The following is a 19,886-nucleotide window of genomic DNA, read 5'->3' as shown; positions in this document are numbered from 1 at the left end:
AGGGCAAAATATAATGCAGAGCGGCACAGCTAAGTGGTGCATCCAAAATTATTACGGATGTGCGTCATGCGTGCAGGAATATCAAATTTTAGCTTCCACGGAAGTTCGGAATAATGTCACAGAGCTTATTATGATAATTAATAAATGATAAATATAGGAAATTAGGCTAACTTTATTTGTTAAAGTGTTGAAAGAAAGGCGGGGGAAATTTACATAAATTGTTGATCTAGTTCAGTGTTTCCCAACCTTTCTTGAGTCCGGATGAGTAAATTTAATAAGGCAAGGGAAACGCATTAGCAATATGTATTTCAGAATATAATTCTAACTTAATAATTAAAATAAATAAATCTTAAAAATCGCAAAATAAAAATAATCGTGGCGACCTCCCAGAAGACATTTCGCGACCCACAGGTTAGGAATCACTGATTTAGGTGGTAGAAACGAAGCTGATTTAGTACTTTTAATCCTTATCGATTAAGCAGAACCTCATTAGATATTAAAAGTAGAATATTTCAATGATAAGCATGATATGCACTATTCAGTGCGGCATCATACATCAATTATAGTCCGTCATTACAGTTTATCGACGCAACTCGGTTGAAGGCAACAAATAACGAGGTACATGGTGCATCCATTAGGGTAGATGTTCCTGACCCATCAATTTCAGAAAATAATATATACATCATTTTGTTGGACGCATTTTAATTGCATTACAAAGCTGGCTATATTCATGACTTTTCGCATATTACGTAAAAATTATGCTTTTCAAAACGTTATTTCTGAAGCTTCATATTAAGTCACTGAAGCAATGTATACATACATTTTTTCTCCAGTTTATAGTATACATTAAAGGATGGTACACGGAGGAGCTAGCTGCAATCCAATAAAGGTCCCTCCTTACATAAGAAAGTATAATGTAGAAATAACGTGACTATGTGGCGGATAAATAAGAGTATATAAACGAGAATGCCCAGGGGCAATAAACCAATATAACGTCGAAGTCTATCTATATATTAAAAATTTTCTCTGTACAAATGGCATTATTAAGGGTCGAAAAGTATAAGGAAGTATTGATATATAAACAGTTTTCGCTAATCATTGAAGAAATAAATTTATCTGTATGATTTGTAACGAGTTCTAATGTTGCTTCAAGTAATTGGGTGCTTTTACGTTGATATTTTGAAGAGCCTTATACCTTGATTTACGTATATTGGAAGTTGCTGAGAGTGAAGACTATCCAAGTGTAATCGATTTTGAATTCCAGAAATGCTTTAACGTTCGTTGTAGAACCACGTACCAGTGCTTCTAAACTTTACTAAATTATGTTGTAATAGTTATCACGGGTCTGCTCGTAGGTACTAAATTTGCAATGAACTGTTATACGTATTTTCAAGGAATTTCTGTAGCTTCAGCAGCGCTATACGCTGCGCTTCGGTAGTTATAATGTAACATACATGTAGTTAATTACGCCGTGATCGAAAGTTTATTTGCTCGTTGAAGTGAAGTTCCTGCTTTGAGAACAAGAACGCTCATTAGAAGCCACTTGTTCAATATTCCCACCGCAAAAATGATTTTCGCCAATATTGGTACGTACAGTTTCTGATGTGCGAAATTCCAGTAAACATGGGCAGATTTATTATTGAAGGTTTAAAACATTATACAAAATAATAAATCGGGTGGAAATTTTCTGACGCTATTCTGTCACTTCTAAAACTAACAGCAACTATAAATAAAGAAATAAAATTTCATTGTAAAGCACATATAGATTATTCTTTCTTTATCTTATTAAATGCCGATTAATTATTATCCCTATCATTGAATTTTTTCATTACATTTCTTATGCTAATCTCAAAACGTAATAGCCTTTTTTAATTTGTTAATAAAGGGAACGAGATCGTTAATAGACATTAGCCCAACATTGAGACCACCACGTCGCACTTCTAAATTTCGCGCGTCGACAAGTTTCTGAATAATTCTCGTTTCCATTGATTGCTGCACCGTGACGCTTCGGTCTACGCATCGCGCGCTTTACGATGGCATTGATTGTGGATCGCTCGCGTGTATGTTCCTCCAAAACGTAGTAAATTATTAACAATTTGTATTATGAACGATGCACATTGCAACCTGAAACTACCGTGTGTGTTGGTGAATGGAATTCTGCTGAATTTCTCTCGTTTTTGGTTTTTCGGACTTGGAGTACTGAAAGGGTAAGAGCAACTCAATGCCATTCGCGGGTCTTTCTCGATTACGAAACATTAAAAAAAACACGCGACTTTGCGAACTGTCACACTGTATATATTCGAAATATATTAAAAACTCAGTGGATTAATAATTTACAAGAGAACAGATTAAACTCTCATAAGAAAGCAATAACTAACTAAACATGTAAATTATTATACCTCGGTAAAATTTTATCCAATTTAAAAAATGCAGAACATATCCAAAACCCTACTCTCAATCTATATACCTAATTATCCCATCAATCTCCCTACCCTCGATGCAACCAATGTCACAAAAATACTAAAATCACAAACATTCTTTCCCCTTTATTCTCAGCAACCACTCAACCCACCACTCAAAACACTTTCCCACTTTTAACCCTGCCTATTTCACAACATCCCTATTTTCGTACCACCGACAGTACGTAAAATGTAAAACCCCTCTCCTAATTAGTGTCTATCCCGAGCGTATAGTGCTCGATGACCTGCAGACACCCCCAGACCCAATGAACCATACGCGGCCATGATTTCACGCGCATTTGCTCTCAAGAAAGACCGAAAAAGGTCGAGCGAGCTCCTTCATCCTCGCGGCATTGGGGGAAATCAGCGGCACGCTGGCGGACGGTGGGGATGCGCGCGTTACAAGGAGTAGTTCGCCTCCGGCCGCCGTGGAGTACGAACGTGTCTTCGCGCTCCCCTGTTCCATTCTCACCCGCTGGTCGGGCCCGTGCGCCGTGTTTACGTGAATATTGAATGTTGTGTGCTCGAACGTGTTGCTGGGCTACCATCCCTCTGTTTCTCCTTTATTCGCGACCGCTGCACGGCGATTCGCGTGCGCGTTCGTAACGTACAGTGATTGAGTGGTGAAGCTCCTGACACGTACTTCGCGCCTCCACCTTGCCGCAGGTCCAACGTTTTACGGACATACTTGAAGCTTAGGTACGTTACCATTATGCTTGAACATTTCAGATGATTGTCTAAACGATTGCAACGGCTAGGGGGTATTTTCTTAGCGGTTTGAAAATCGAAGTTTGGGGTGGAGTAACGATATCGCGGCTCGTAATTGGGGACTCTATTCGTGGGAGATTTTGTGTGGGGTTTATGCTCGACGATTGTTTGGAATATTAGAAAAATACGGGGGGATGAAGTGTCGATTTTGTTTGGTATAAAGTGCTTTTGGTTTGGTTGTGTCGCGGGACTGTCGTTTGGGGGTTGATACGTGGGTGTTGACTTTCAGACATAGGGTACTGGATTTCGTGTGTTAGCATTACTTGTGCTGGACAGCAGTGTTTATCGTTGCAACAAGTCAAAGCAAATTAGGGATACTTGGTGAAGATATATTACACAGAATCTTGCACTCATTTAGAAACGATTCTTAATGATCGAACTTCACTTTCAGATACATTGGTACCACTGACAAAACATGATTTGTTCGAAATTAATTCTTTTCATTCTTCTTCCTGCTGCCATCCTTCATTTTTCGTCGAAAAGAATCCATAGATCATCGGGGGACGTTCAGATAATAGCTGAGCATTCTTTCACAATTGTAGTCAATACAAAGCTAAAACAAATGTCTATTTAAGTAGAGTAGGTCAATAATAACTGCGCCAGTGCAGATACTAATTACCATGCAACTACAAAACAGCTATCTGCATCCTCTTTAATTCCATTTCATTTTAAAACTTTTTCGTTGGAAACCACATTATTAGGAATAATAGAGCTCAAATGTGGGAAAATGTTTGTTGCAATTGATTTTCTACTTCTGAAATAAACCTTTGTTACTCTGGTGGCGTGGTTGATTGCGTTTGGACGGTGATTCGAAGTCGGTTGAATTTGCTCAAACTTACAATTATGTGTTCATTTGATTGAATTTTTCATGCAATTTTGTGGAAATCAATAGTCACCGTCTCTGAAACGGGCATTTACACAACATGCGTGGAAGCGTGTAGGTTGGTACGGCTGAATCATTAATTCAACATTGTTGAAACACAATATCCGCTTCTCCCTTTACACGATATAACCCAGAACACTACACTTGCGAATAAATATCTTATTTATGAGAGTAAGATTCTTCAGCATAATACTAAGACATTGTTTGTCCTGTAAACCCAGAGTTTCAATATGCTGATTATTTTTTTCGAAAAACAAACAGTTGATGTCTTGAAAATTTTAATTAAGAAAGGAAAGAAAATTAAAAAAAGAAATATTAATTAGTTGAAAAATAAGAGAAATTTTACACGTGTAGAATTGTTTATTTGATGAAAAGTTGAGCTGAAAATATTGGAGCATAGTTGATGGTCATTAGGACTAATTTTATCGAGAAATAATAATTACAACTCCCTTACGTTTACCTTCGAGGCCTTGAATAGAAAACAAATAATTCTGTAAACTTTCATGAATAACATACTATTCGAGCATCCAACCGTCATTAACTTCTAATACCGCCAAATCGTATTACGATTCATGAAATTAGAGTAAGCATCAAGTGAACGAAAGCAATCTCCAAAAATTTGTCTAAGAATTTGAAAGCTACCAGGATAGTGATTTCGAATTTGAATAATTTCAGGGGAACTCTGTAGAATATACAATTTCTGTATTCATGTTATGCGTCTAATATTTCCATCCAATTTTGCGTAAATATAAGACTGCAAAATGGCAAGGCTTTGCCCTGAATTGTTCACAAATAAGTCTTAATGAATTGCGGGAGGAAGCCACGAGAGCTGTGGATATTGGGAACGAAGTAATTACAAGGTAACTAGACGTCACTTCCAATTTCGTGTTCCTCAAAGAACGCTTCAGATAAATTGTTGTTGGTGGTCGGTGAACTATTATCTCCATCTAGAATCTGGATGATCCACAGGCCAGGAAAATAAACGACTCGATATTCCCTTGTGTATTCGCCAGCTGAGTAACCCAACATTTTCTCTGCAAATTACCGCGACACTGTCAGTACGATTGAAGGGGGAGGAAGTGTTACAGCTAGGGTAATTGATAATACGGATGCGCGAAATGTTTTGGTGAAAATATGATACGACTGCTTAGGGTTGTAGCTTGATCCATATCGCATCGCTCGGAACTGTTAGGAAGTTATGTTTCAAAATAATGAACCGGTAGGAGAGTCGAAAAGGATAGTATGCGTATTTTATAGAATGGAAATCTACGAATGGAAATCTTCTTTATCTACGTTGAAGTATTACTATGCGAGGGATAGGTTTAATTTATCATTTTTCTAATTGATTCTTCAATTTGTATAATATAGTGAAAATATGGTATTTTTACTGAAGGTCTAACTTGTATAGAGTGTTGGATGTATTAAGGTTTTAATTTGGACACTTCTGCATTCGAAGTAATACGTGTGTTTATTTCATTAATTCTTCCTAGATCTTCCTGGTATTACTCATGCTCTTAAATTACGTGTTAAACAATTAACGGGGATCACGGATTGTTGCACCTTTCTTCTTGGAAACTTAATGCACGCTCAGGTTCGCATGAATTATGAAAAAAATACCGAAAAATTTCAAGCTTGGTGGAAAAAAGTTCTCGAAAAAGTGGGTCGCGTTTAAAGCACTTTTGAAATTTCACCGAATCGTCAGGGTTGAGCCGTCCATTTCTACTATTTTATTTACAAAAGTACTTCCATTGCGAAAAAACGAAGAAGAGTTTAAAGCATTATAACGCGAAATCCACGTGTCGTAATTCTTTTTGGGTGAGCAGAGAAACATTCAGTGTAAATATTATGAAATTAATTAAACTTGCATGAAACACGTTCTCGAAAATTATTTAAATTTTAAAGGAATGATAAAATAAGATCACAGTCTCTGTAACTCTCTCAAAATCTGCTGATTTTCATTTTCAATTCTGTATTAACAATAGCACTGTCTTTCGTTAAATTTTCATAAAACTCTATCGATATTAAACAGCAAAAACATTGAATAAATTGAATTCTCTATTGTTTCCAAAGTAATAAGAAAGAATATAAGACGAATTAACGAAGACACCCACTGTCCTATCCCTCGAAAACTTCAATAGAACGACCTACAGCAAACTTGGCACGAAAGGCAGTCGCTTTAATAGGGATAAGCCATGAGCAAACGGAAGGAAACGATCAAAGTGCACGTTAATTTATTTAAAACTGGAATCTATACGGATCGATTATTTGAAATAAAGGGTTGGAGGGAATAGGAAACGAAACGGTCGACGCAATTCCGGTATTGTCCCACGGATTTCTCGTCGCGAAGCTTAACGATCAAGGAGACGCGCGACCTTCTCCCGAGGGAAATTATGAATTACAGGTTTTTCAATTAAATATACCGAGACTCGTCCGCTGAGGTAAATACAGGGGAGACACGTGGAACGAGACGCGACGAAAAAATCAGTCGTCGGGTTCATGCGTCTGCTCGTAGATCGCAAAATTTATCTCTGACAGAGACGTTTGTTGACTTAAATACCGGATGCGAAAGCGCTTGCGCGCTTGTGTGCTCTCGAAACGATGAGCTTTGTTATTAAACACGATGGAATTCTTTGAAAAATTCGCCTTTTCATTTAATTTCCAAGCTTCAGTGGTGGCTCTACGTTACCATAGAAATTCAGATTTTTTCGGTGGGGTCAAAAGGAGTGGCGAAAAAATCAAATTGCCTATGCAGTTGTGTTAAATTCTTCTCCCACTTTGATTTCCACATCGAATTAAAAAATCCACCTGTTTTTCGGGTGAATGCGTCACTTTTGAAAAATCTTGTGGGTCGCTATGCACATGGCACGACACGTGTTAATTAAAAAATAAGAAATATCCTTTCAAAGTTAATACCTTTAGCGTAGGTACAGTAATGAAATTGTTTGTGTTTGGTTTTTAGAGACTATTTGGGAAACCTGATTGGTTTGTTTGCGTCCCCCTGTGCAAGCTAGTTAATTGGATTAAGGTTTCCTTTTGTTGGATTATTCAAACATGAAAACACTGCAAATGGTTACTTTATACATTAATTGGATCGTTAATTCTCGACTCTGTTGTGAAATTTAATGTTGCTTCTCCAAATGTATTACGTTTCATTAATGAGCCATTTTCAATAGAGAAGTGATGCACATAACATCATGGTGGACATCATTCTACGATGGATTAATGAATTTTATCGAATTCATCCAGGAAAAAGCTGCTATTCCATCGGTTACGAGAGTTCCGAGCCATAGCTGTTAGTAAATCCAAACATAACGTTGCAATACTTTTTAAGTTGATCTGAATATTTTAACGAAATCGCAGGGAACACTTAAACATTTTAATTAAATGCACGGAAGCGTAGTTTTATGGCAGAAGTTAATAACTCTGTTGAAGAAAATGTACGCTTCGCTATTTTCAGGATTAAATGTAACATCGTGGATGTAAATTTAACTCCGCGTTACTTCTCTGCAGAATATAAATATTCGGAATATACTCGATTAAGGATTACGCTTCTACGGTTTATGCTGCCCAACGGAAGTAGAATTTCAGAATAGAGAAACAACCGAAGCCGTGGAAATCAAACGGACCATACACAAATTTCTCCGTTCGCGTTGCCACGGATAGAAATATTTTTTTGAGTAACGAGTCCGGTTTTCTAAATCAAACATTTCCCCTCGTCGGTGCCAAACAGATTCCAATTACTGGATCGCCCCTCACTTGTCAGTGTACACGAGACGAGCAGGGGGGTGGATTTTCCAATGCCCTGGTCTAATTAATCGAAAAAACGAGCGTTGCTGAAAGTTACGGCCGCTGTTCCGTTGCAAAAGTATACTCGAAAGATTTCCTTTCCCGTTAGGAAGCAGTTTCGAGTGGTTGCTCGAGTCTGTTCCACGAACGCCAGTCGTATCCCCCAGCACGTTCCGCACGCCATTTTCCTCGTCTTTTTTCCCCGTCTTTCGCCGTTTCTTCTTTCTGCGCCCCGCCGGCCTTCCTTGGTAGACCGTTTCTTAAGTACCAGGTAATTAAAAGTTCGAACCAACCGCGATTCACGCCCGAAAGGATCAATGCTAACCTTTCGTCCGCCCCTCTTCGATCGACCCTCGCGTATGACGCCTCTCCTACACTTTCCACTGCCTTCCTTCTGTTCTCCTTTCCTGATCGTTTTTCGTTGGAAAGTTTCCCACCCCCCGGCTACTTGGCCGCGACCAGTTCGGCGAGGGAAGTTGAAAAATTCCACCACGGTTTCTGGGCGAATACCGGGACGGTTGTTCTAACGTTCTTTGATGTCCTCTCGCCTCCTTCGGATACTCGTCGCCGGGGCCCCGGAAAAACTGTCGTGCGTTTTTAAACGGAAACTTCTCCCTCGCCGGCCACCAATGAATTTCGACTGAAAGAGATGAAAGAGGCATGGGACACGGCGCACCGGGGAGGGGGTTTAATTACTTCTTTCATCTGAGGCTTCCAGGTTACTTTATTTCCTTTGAACGAGTGCACGCGGCGCCCTCGTTAGGATTCTTTTAATGAAAATTATACTGTGATAATTTTTCGACGGTACGGGGACTCGTATAATTGATGTTTATCGATTGGCCGGACGGACAACGTTGTCCGGGGACTGATTTTATGTTGGAGCATGGGTAACAAGGGCATCCATCGTTTTCTGTCGAGGGGGGAGGCAGGTATTGCACTTATATATCTGATTAGTAGAAAATGTTGAACAGTTAATTCATCATTTAAAAGAGATGTATTTAGAGATCGAAGTGGAATTTAATTAAAAATGGATTAAAACTCTTGAAGAAGTAAATTATGTTGTGAAATGGAAGTTGGAAATTCTGATTCATAAATCTTTACCGTATTTCTATTAACTCTATCGTGGTGGAAATTTACTGCTGCAATTCGTTCACTTTATTAGTGAGTGATCGATAAACAGAGGCCGCAAAAAGTAGTTAAAATTCTGAATCTTATAATATTGCTTTAAACACTCGTCCTTAGTAGTGCAGTAAAAATATTACACAGTTCTATGTAAAAAGCAAGAAAGCCAAGAGTGGTGGAAGCTAGTATGAAACCTGCGATGGTAGAGAGAACAAGGGAACATCGGTGTAAAATGAAGGCAGAATGCGTAAGAAGAGAAAAGGGTGCGCGGAGTGAGCGTGGCGCGGCTGAAAGGAAGATTAGCGTGACGCAGGGAGCGAGGCAGCGAGCATTGAAGAGGGCGAGGAGCATTTCGAGGGGGGTTGAAAAACGCGTAATTCTTCGGCGGTACGATGGGCGGTGAAGACTGTTAATGGGTTTCTAGTTATGTGGAAAAGCCATTAAAACGTTTGCCCGCTCTCGAAGAAATTAATTCCGATTGCCGTTATCGCGAGCAGCTTGAAAAAGGGGCCTACCACCGGTAGTGATCGCGGTACGCGGAAGTGGAGAGGGATACCATTATCGCTGCCCGCATTTCCCACTGTGGGTGGTTTGATCTGGCCTCAGAGGGAACGCGATTTCTTTTTTCGTGGCTCCGAGTTCTCGCGTGCGAGCATGAAATAACGGAATAATAGGGCGGGGGGTGAAACGAGGGAGGCGGAGCTCCTAATTTCGAGACCACAATAGCCACCTAGTTGGCTGAATTTTTATTAGGATTCTATAAGACCGTTCGATGGAAGGAATGCAGGGCAACGATAAAGTTTCCACAGATGTATAGGAACTGGGACACCTGTACAGTGAAATAGGTTTATTTATAGAGGTGGCGTTTTATGTATGTCGATATGAGCTTCAATAAGGGTGATGGAGATCATTTCTAAGTTTTTCCAGAGGAGCTGCAAAGTTAGTGAGTAAAAAGTGGAAGAGTGGATGGGATCGGTGCGAACTAGTGATGCATGCCGGACCACATATTGAGCTTTTCTACTTGACGCGTTACCTGGGAAAGAAACAGCCTACGGAGGAAACAGAAAAGCTCCCTTTTCTGTACCATACCTCTCGTGTTTTTCTATTATAAACTTATTATGGTCTCGAATATCTGTGGTTGTTTTAAATCTTAACAAATGCGGCTATGTAAAAACAATAGGCAGGCACTTGAAGGAATTATAATAATCATGGTAGCTAGGAGAAAATTCACTAATTTATACGATGTCCTTTTCGAAAGAAATTAAGAGGTTGAGTTTAAAGGAATTAATTAAGCGCATCTACATGTAAATTAATAACTACATGCGCATTCGGTGAGAGGTAATGAATGAGGTATAGAAAATATCAAAAGGAGGAAAATTATAGTATAATATACGTCGTCCGTTTATTTTATAACGCACTCAGTCACGCGTAAATCATTTGCAAGTGACCTGTTTTGTTAACACGTGCTTACGCGCATTCCGCACAAACACATGCACACAGGCGATTATAAAGAACAAGAGGGATGCGTTCAGTGCTAAAGGGACTATAAACTTTCGTTCTCTCTAAAAAGAGCGCGTCATACCCTTCCACACACGATCATAAAATCCACTGCACTATAATATTATTAATAAATGCAAGTGTTCCTGCTGTATTTTATTCACATTGCTAGTTAGACCGAAGTAATCACCTACATAATGTACTACCTCGACGAAATTCAAAATGTACACTTCCATAAGTCTTCTCCACGTAATCCCACAACTCGAGAATTATTCTTGCAATTACTGAGAGCTGTTCGCTTCCATACCTCGATAAATATATCAAACGAACCAGAAAATGTGCCTTAATACACCTAAAAGCTTCATCAGCCGCCTCTCCATTGCGCGCCACAGTAGTTTTTACTCCCCAGCCAGATTTCAATTGATAAACTCGTAATTATATCTCCAAAACGTTCCTCTAAAATCCCCTCGCGACCCATCAACCGACAAGACGAAAATCTTTCGTCGACGCGCTATTCTTTTCTCTGCGACCTAGTTGAACGAATGAAGTCGTTCGCCGCTCGAAGGACTCATTAAAATACCCTCGATAAAGTTGACGCTGTTTCTTGCTAACGAAACTTCCGCGATCCCCGACGACTCCGCGAATTATAAACAAAAAGGCAGAAGTGGGTTAACGCGATCGAAAGGGGGTGGGAGCGCTAGGAGCGACGGGTGGGGGTGGCGAACGAGGCGTAACTTCCGAAAATCCGCGGATTTCAATGAGTCCTGTGGCACAGCTGCCTAGAACGAGCGAGCGGTGTAAACTTCTCGACGGGAATTCGCACCGCGGCTGCAAGTCGAATCGGAGGGGGCTGTATTTACGAAGCCGGAAATATTCTCGCGGAAATAAATTCCCTTTTACGATGCCACGCGCTGCCATTTCGAAAAAGCTCCGCCCGCCGGTATACACGTCGCTCAAACGTCGGGTCAGTCGGCGTGCGCGAGCTGTGGTTTCATTGTATCGTAAAATTACACGAAGTGTGGAAAATACGCCGGGCCTGTCGAACATTCCCATTTATCATAGAAACCATTCTGACGCTCACTGAAACCTGTCGCAGAAGTGGTGACGAATTCGCGTGAAAGCATGGCTTATTTTTTAATGTCTCTTGTAGAACGTTGGTTCATATTTAGTTCTTTACGACAGGTGTGGTTTTGTTTTGGAATAGAAACTTGAATGTAGGGTGGTTGAGGATAGAAATTTCCCTGACAATGAGTAATAGAATTTACATAACGAAATAAAGATATTTAGTAGAAGTTGCTTCGTAAAGTCATCAAGCTGAAGCTTTTTTATAGCGTCGTTTTTTATAGATCTTCAGATATTCCTTGAGTTTGAAATAAATGTTATTTTGAAAAGATAGAAGTTATTATACGATGCAACATTTTTCTCCAATAAATTTCTCTATCTTCGAGCAAGACAATTTCTGGGATCGCGTCTTATCAGGCAAACATAATCGAGTTTTGTAAAAGCAGCGGAATCTTCAACGACATGTAAGAAACATATTAATCTGATATAGTGTCGCTAATGACCTACGCAGTGGATGCGACGTTAAACCTGTAAGAAAATAGTACATTGCGTGACAAGGGAGAGAAGAAAGCTATTTCGACGAGCGTGAATTTCACGCGAGGCAAAATCGCGTCTCTCCCTTGACACGCGAAATACTTTTTTTTCAACACCTACATGAAAGGTGTGTTTTTGATAGCCTGCCGAGCAATTCGCAAAAAATACACATGATCGATAACGATTAGTCGACCAAATGCATCTTCATACTACAGAGTAAAGACAAACTCCAGTTTCCTTGGGAGCAAAGTAAAAAATTGCGAATACGCATGCGCGTAAAGTCTTTTTCCCTTGGGAGAAAAGTAGAAAACGCGAATACGACTGAAATTGGTCATTTTGCTCCCGCTCAGCAGGCGTAAAAAAAAACCCTTTTTCATGCAGGTGTTGAAAAAAAATTCTGGGATCATACTGCCTTTCATCTACAATCAGATTTTTATAAAAAGTAGTATCTGCTGAGCGTTATATTATTTGAAAAATCTTTTTGTATCAGTAAACATAACATGGTATTTATATACTTCCATTTTTAAAGGTACACTGCATTCAGGATCGCACAATTAAGTACTAGACACATAGTTTTGAGAGTCCAACTGGCATTCCTTTTTCTGAAAATAAAAAGGTCCTTCGAGCAAGATTCTCGTTTCCCCGTACAGTTATGTTGTAGTTCGCAGTGAGAAATAAAAATGTAGGGGGACAATAATTCACTTCCTTGAAATGCTTGCAGCTTAACCATTTTCTCCCTCCGTACGAGAATATTCTTTTTTAACGCAATTGCACACCACCGGAACTACGTGAATTCTATTTCTCATTTTATAAAAGCAACCGGTACAAAAGAACGGCATTGTTTCTGACGCAGTTACAATGTTGTCCGTGCAGATTTAAACTCTGTTAACATGTTACACGTCTATATTGTATCTAGTTACAAGCTCTTTGTCGTAACAAATCATTTGTTCTACCTGCGACACAGTTTCCAAACATGCATATGTTCACAAGTCTATCTATACGTACTTGTTTCCCAACGACTCCCGTGTACAGAATTACTGGCAAGGGAAAGCAAGCTTTTATTTCTGGCAGAGGGAGTTAAAAGTTCAAGATAAATTGCGTTTCTATAAACGTATTAGACTATTCTCAAGAAATTTGGCTAAGCTACAAACTTCTTTATTAGACACTAAAAATTCTACCTATATTAAAAGAAAAATGCCAACTTCTGAACGAACTATCAAGCTTGCAAACTGTACCTAACATTCCTTACACTAGATAACAGTATCTAGTAATGGCAACGATAAGAGTAATAATACTATCTCGCACATAGTCCACTAACAGTCCTCGTTACCTGATAGCAACGCCATTAACAACGCATTCACCACCTACCAGTAATTAACTCGTATCACCTAGAAGCATTCTATGAATCTACTGTGCAATTTTAATTACACACAAGTTTAGAAGGCAGCGTGCGCGTAATCTTATATGACACACGTTGCTCGGTACGATTAATAAAACAGATTGGCACAATTTTATTAAATATTTTTGTTGTAACATCCCCTATATGAATTAGAAGGGATCTGACACACGTATGTCAGTCACGAAGTGGCGGGCCGCGATCGTTAGTGCTGCTGGCCATTTAAAACAAATTCGCGTGGTGGTTTTTCATCCGCTGTTTCATCTGGCCGGGCCGTTGTCGGTTTGATCTGTTTCACAGTCAGCGAATTCTGTGCGCGTTCGTGTCGGAACATCCGCTTCTCCGACACCAGCACCGATAAAACCAACTCGGCGACGTTCCTGATCCGGTAAACGACCAGTCGTAGTGTTCTTTGTCCAACCAGGCTGGAAGTTTCGAAAATTGTGAACAGTATTCTGTCAAAACTGCAGTTTACAGTGCTTTCCGTATCGCAGTCCTCTACTTTTTGGCCCTGAAAAGCGACCGAGGGAAAGATGATGCATAGGCGTTAGAGTTATTTTACTACGTGTTAGGAAATTATTAGAATGGGTGATATACAGAATTTTGAGGGATGAGATAATAGAAATGGTGTTCAATTAGGTAAATTATTCATGAGATTTGAGATACTTGTATTTTTGTAGCAAGAGAGTTGGAATTTTAGTTTTCGATACTGTGGTATTTTTGGAGAAGTGGGAGGAAACATTATGGGTGATTTTGCAGTACTTCTGTATGAATTAAAGTAATAAACTTAAAATCGAAGAACTGTGCTTCATTGACCATCTTCTACAGGCTAAAACATTCAATCAATATAATTCAGAATTTCTTTTCCTACTGGGAAGCGGTACAAAAGGTTCTTAGTAACTTGGAATTGTAGATTTCGATTGTACTTTCAGAAACTTCGCTACTGGATTGTTAAGAACTTGTTGAAAACTTTTAATAATGCAAATAACTTACTTAATTTAAATTACAAGCTTTCACCAGTATCGTCAATCATTCGTATCAGCTATTTCCTCATCATTGCGGTATCTTTCCAGAGATCAGACAGTCGTTTCCTTAACAATATTCCACTTTTAATAAAAATTGCTGGCCTTGTTTGAAACGTAAAAATAAATTTTCAAGAATATTAATCTCATTTAATTTTCGTTTAAGAATGAGAAACTGTTTCTCCTAAGAGAATGTAGTTTTCATTCTATCATGCCTTAAATTGTTCCACAATAATACACAAGCAATCTGTCGAACAGTATACACAGAAGTTTTCGAAAGCAGTTAACAAGAGAAACATGTCGCCTCGGTGCCAAACCGTTTTCCATCAATTATTTATCAGTGACTCGAAGTTTTATGTCGTCGTGAGAATCTCTGCAGGCCAGAACTTTCATTGCGAATTAAACCGTCGTGGCACGCGACGGACACGAGAATTCCCAGGAGGAGCTCGATAAAGTCAAACTCGATGGTACACCGATAACTCTCTTATCGAGGTCGGATTATTCGCTTTCATCGAACGAGGACGACAGTATCGCTAGTCAACTGACAAATCGCTACGGGTTTGAAACACCTCCCGTATAGATTCCTCATGAAAGTCGAGAGTGAGCAATCGATTGCTGCGCAGATTCCTGCTTTCCATTTGTTAATGCATTTTAGTGTTTCACTGTCCGTGAGTGGCAGATAGAATGACGAAGATCAAACGCGTTTATGAGATAAAGAATAATTCCTCGAGCAATACAAATTTCATTTCTCGCTAACATTTTCCAATTTTTCAGTGTGTTCCAGGATGTATAGCCAGATGCTCCTAGTCCCAAGGACTCGTTAACCATGAACACCTAAAACTCGAAACGCCGAGGCGCGGGTGAAAGGAGACAATACACAGAAGAGTGTCGCGGAACTCGTGAACGAATCGCGTGATAATGTGTCGAAGTTCAAGGGAGGCCCTCAGTCTAAAAGAACGAAGGGTTCCTTTCGAATCGGCGAGGTGATTGGTCGTGCATCAAATTATGTCATCTTAGAACAATCGAGGAATCTCATAGACGAAGATGTGCTGCTCGGGTGGCCCTGGTGGCATCAGACTGACCAGGTGCGGCGTAGTTTGCGGTATCGCGGCACTAGCCGCCCTCAGCACAGCCCTTTTAGGGCCAGCCTGGCTTCACACCGAGGAGAAGCTGAATCTCCCGTATCTGCCGCGTAATTTCGCCAACGTCGTCAGCGTACGATTCAAACTGGGCCTCTTCAGGGTCTGCCCGAATATCGTGAAGCCCGCCAACTTGACAGTCCGTGAGTACAATCTTCATTCTATTGGTCTGAAGGAAATTTGCAGCACAAAGGATATATGTTTGTCTAAATAATTTTCAATTAATTATTTCAAATTATGCGCTTTTAATGGAGTCATCGTTTATTTATTCATGATATTATATTCAATTTTGACATAAGGTAGTGTTTTATGTAGAAGGAATGTTATAACTTTCGTAGCATATTGAAATTCTTCAAGTATTGAATACTCAAAAAAGTGAAACCACATCACGTGGTGTTTTAATTATGTTGAGTTGTTCCTACTTGCTGCTAATTTTTAATCTTTCAATCCCTGTTGTTCATGCTAGTGTATACTTGTATGTAAAGTACTACGAGTACCTCAGTACTAGAACTATGAATCAATATTGATCTCATTATCTTTTGGAAAACAACGAGACAGAAGTTGACACTGTTATTGTTTTCTCCAAATTACATTGTCAACGAATTTACCTCAAATTAATTTCAATTGGGTTGCACTTGAAAGTTTCGTGGCATTTTATTTGGTTGAAAGGAACGTCCACAATTTAGCATGAATGGTATTTCCGTGCAGTTCTTTTATGAATCAAAGTGGGAGAAATGAAGAATGGAACCCTTTGTCAGTGGCGTAACAGTTTCATTTTCGGTGCGAAGTTTTCAGTTCCCTTCATTGTTCCTTTAAGAAACAAAGAGTCATGGCAAAGAGTCAGATAAGAAGGGCGAAGAAAACTGTTAGAATTACAGGGCTATCTGTATTCATTAAACTCTTATCTCCCCTAGTTAGGCCTTGCTAATTAAATAGCCCGGCAAAATTAATACCTGATACTGTCTTTATCGCCACGAGTTTCTGTCTCTCTCGCAGCCCGATCCTTGGAAATAACTTTGAAGTTCGTCCTTCATTTTCTCCGGACCATTTTCGTAAAGTTGAAGCAGAAACCCCCTATTCAGGGCTTTAAGTCTCTCTAACGCCTTCGTCCTTTTGCAAAATCTTTGTCCTTGATGCTGCAAAGTTGTCGTTTCGAAGCGTCACAGAAGAGACACTGCATTCCCCCTCGTCTACTTAGCTTGACACAAATCCCTGCTTCCAAGTAGCACCGCGAATAATTGTAAAAACAATTCGCAAATACTGCAAACAATTTTGCAATCGATTACATCGTTCCGTATAATCTAAACAAACAGAATAGTCATTTCAAACCGATAAGAAGGATTACAGCAGCACCGTTAATCTCCGGGCAACGTGGGCGAAGTTTCCAGCACCCAAGTTTGAAAAAACACGCTCTTATTAATCCTTCTCGCCGGGAATCGCCCGACACCGCTTCGCCCCGCAAAAGTTCCTACGCACAGATGTCTACCAGACACTCCCGCAAAGTCAATATCCAGCGGGTTTAATCCTCGTCGAGATCCTCGGTTGATCTTGCAGTTGAACAGAATTTCATCTGAAAACTTTCCTCCCGCAAGTTAAACGGGCACACGCGCGCGGGTAAATATAGAAAACAGTGCGCTCGCGGGCCTTCGTACTCTTTCGCAAAATAGCATGCGTGGCCCTCTCCAACGGGCTCTAACAGACGACACCTTTATCTAGAGACTTCGAAATTTTCTGTCAGCTTTGCGCCTCTTTCCCCTCCTCTTCCTTCCCCCTTCTTCTTATTCCACGAGTGCGGAGGGGGCGGGCGGGGGGGGGGGGAACCTCGAGATTGCCAGCGCGTTTGAACTTCTCTCGACAAGCGCGCGCTGTCTCTCTATTCCACGGCGAAATCTCACAGGGCGAGGAGGGGCGAATGGCGTTCGCGACAGGCGAAGGATTTTCAGGAACGGCACGGGGCGAACGTAAAAACAAATGACAGTGGCTGTAAAGCGGGGCCGAGGAAAGCAACGGGGGGGCGGCGGGGGGCCACGGTTACAAGGGTGGTTGCAACCACCCGGACGATGACAATTTCTTTTTATTTCCCTTGCCGTCTCGTCTCGCTCGCTTCGGTCCCAGCTTTCGACTTTTATTTCTCCTCCTGGCCGCTGCCTCTGCGCCATCCTTCCCTTCGCGTGCCTCCTTCGCCCGTTTCACCCTCCCCCTCCCTCTCTTTCTCGCACCACCTCCCCCGCCCGTGGGAGATTTCTTCGTTGCCACACGTGTACACGGCAGGACGTTCATGGACGTGTCGACGTTGCACGGTTTCTCAGCGAAATTTTATTCCACCGTGTTCCAAGGGTATTAACACGTTCACTGGCGCTGCGCGTTTGGGAAACTGCCTACCGCAGAGCAGGCTGCATATGGACGCGCTTGGTAGCGCTATTCGGCACGGTGTGGAGTCTTCATTAGGTACACGAAAGCAGCTAATGAAGATGTTAGCTTGTTGCTCTGAATGCTCTCTGACCGTGGTATTTCAGAAAAGTGGAGCTTGTTGGTTTTACCGAAGCGAAGTGGAAAGTTCTTTGTGACTTTTAGGTTTAATGTGGGTTGATCTAGTGAGAAGTGGCTATTTACGGAGGGACACTTGATGTTGCGTTGTTTGGGAAGATACTTTGCCGAGATAGCGTCAATAGTCTACTTGCGGTAAGAGGGTGTCTGACATTCTTGAGACTCGATTTCCCGATTTCATGTAATGTTCTAATTGTGACGTAGCCTCACTTTCTGTACTCAGAAGATCGGTAAATGTTTCCTTCGCCCATGCAAGATCCATTGTTCATTCCATTCCGAAGAAAAGGAATAAAGCCAAGGCAGTCAGGAACTCAATGTTTTCCACCGAAATTAATGTTTCCAATGTTCGAACAGATCTATCATTTTCAATCCGAAGAGTGTATAATGCATTTGCACGGAAATCGGCCTTCATTTGTATACTTCTCTACCTTGGACGAAGGATTTTCGAGGAAAGGGACTGTGAAGCTTCGTTTGATTCGAATTTATATGCTGCTCGCCGAGACTAGGGCCGTTTCGCAACTGCCGAAGAGGGTTCCTCTCAATTGGCATGCCGAGGTATCTCGTGCGTCCACATGCTCCGAATCTTTCGCGACCAGCTGAAAACTTTAGTTAATCTTTCCAGCAAGGAACTCAGTTTCGTATTTCATTCCGCTGTTATCTTCCCCGTGATCTTTAGAACTAGGATCCAGCTTCGATGAATGGGAGGTAAACAGGGAGGGTCAGTTCGCAAAAGTTGCCAGTGAGACGTCGAATGCGCCACCATCCTTTCCTTCTGTATTCCCTCGGGATCTCGGTCCTGTCCTGCTCAGTATTGTTTTCTTCTTCTTTTTCCCTCGTCCCGATGGTCTAACATACCGGCACGGATAGAATCCTCGAAGCAACGGTAGGGAAAATCCACGTATGTAGGAAACAGACGTGCACATCGGATTAAATAGGAAGTGCAACAATTTTTTTAAAAATAATAACCGTCAGTGGAAATTTTCCTCCCTTCTAAATTGCTTAAGTTCATTATGTAATTACATTCTTAAGGTGTGAGATAGCAATTAACGCAGGAACAGTAATTAAACAAATTACCCGATTTTATTCATAGCCACCATATTCTCGTTATAAGAATCATTTTATTAAACTATACCTAATAATTATTAACAAAATTCATTTCCACCCATGTTTATTTCATTCCGAATCGTTCACCCGTTAGGCAGAATTCTGTTTCACTTAAAAAACCATTCATCTCGGAATAATAAGTTCGTAATTCAACTGAAAACTTTAATAAGCAAACTTCTTAAGTTCCTTCTAATTCTATGAGGGCACAATTCACACGACACTTAATACCTAATATAACTTCACGAAACTCATGCATCATCGTACAGAATCATAGCTCGACTCGTGACCACTATCATCGGTCGATCGTACCCCCTCATTATGAACGATAACTTTGTTGAAGCAATCCATCGTTCTTCTGTAACAAGCGAGAAAACTCTGGCAACGTTTTGTGCCACGGTTTCGCGCGATTAATTTCCCTTCTACGATCAGACCGTTAGAGCGGGCAAGATAAATCTGACGTAGCGCCGGGGGATTCCATCGTGGCTCGTTAAAAATGGAAATTACCGGCATTTTAAAAAGCTGATCTCGCAGGCCGCGCTGAAACGAGCGCGCAATCGAGCTGGAAAA

The 19,886-nt window shown here is 40.7% G+C and overlaps 1 protein-coding gene across 2 annotated transcripts in view; it reads left to right on the top strand.

Moving 5' to 3' along the window:
• Nucleotides 1-19,886, top strand: part of LOC143375479 (uncharacterized) — a 210,515-nt gene that overhangs the window by 22,655 nt on the left and 167,974 nt on the right. The window contains exons 1-2 of one of the 2 annotated variants that reach the window (XM_076824629.1): nucleotides 2,821-3,158; nucleotides 15,304-15,811. In XM_076824629.1, coding sequence (XP_076680744.1) covers nucleotides 15,574-15,811 — 238 coding nt within the window. In that variant the 5' untranslated portion in view covers nucleotides 2,821-3,158; nucleotides 15,304-15,573. Of the gene's footprint in view, nucleotides 1-2,820; nucleotides 3,159-15,303; nucleotides 15,812-19,886 lie in introns of those variants that run through there. The other variant, XM_076824630.1, reaches the window with a different exon arrangement.

The sequence above is a fragment of the Andrena cerasifolii genome, chromosome 12, assembly GCF_050908995.1.
Source record: "Andrena cerasifolii isolate SP2316 chromosome 12, iyAndCera1_principal, whole genome shotgun sequence".
In the NCBI taxonomy this organism is placed as follows: Eukaryota; Metazoa; Arthropoda; class Insecta; order Hymenoptera; family Andrenidae; genus Andrena; species Andrena cerasifolii.
This window is presented reverse-complemented; position numbering and strand designations above follow the sequence as displayed.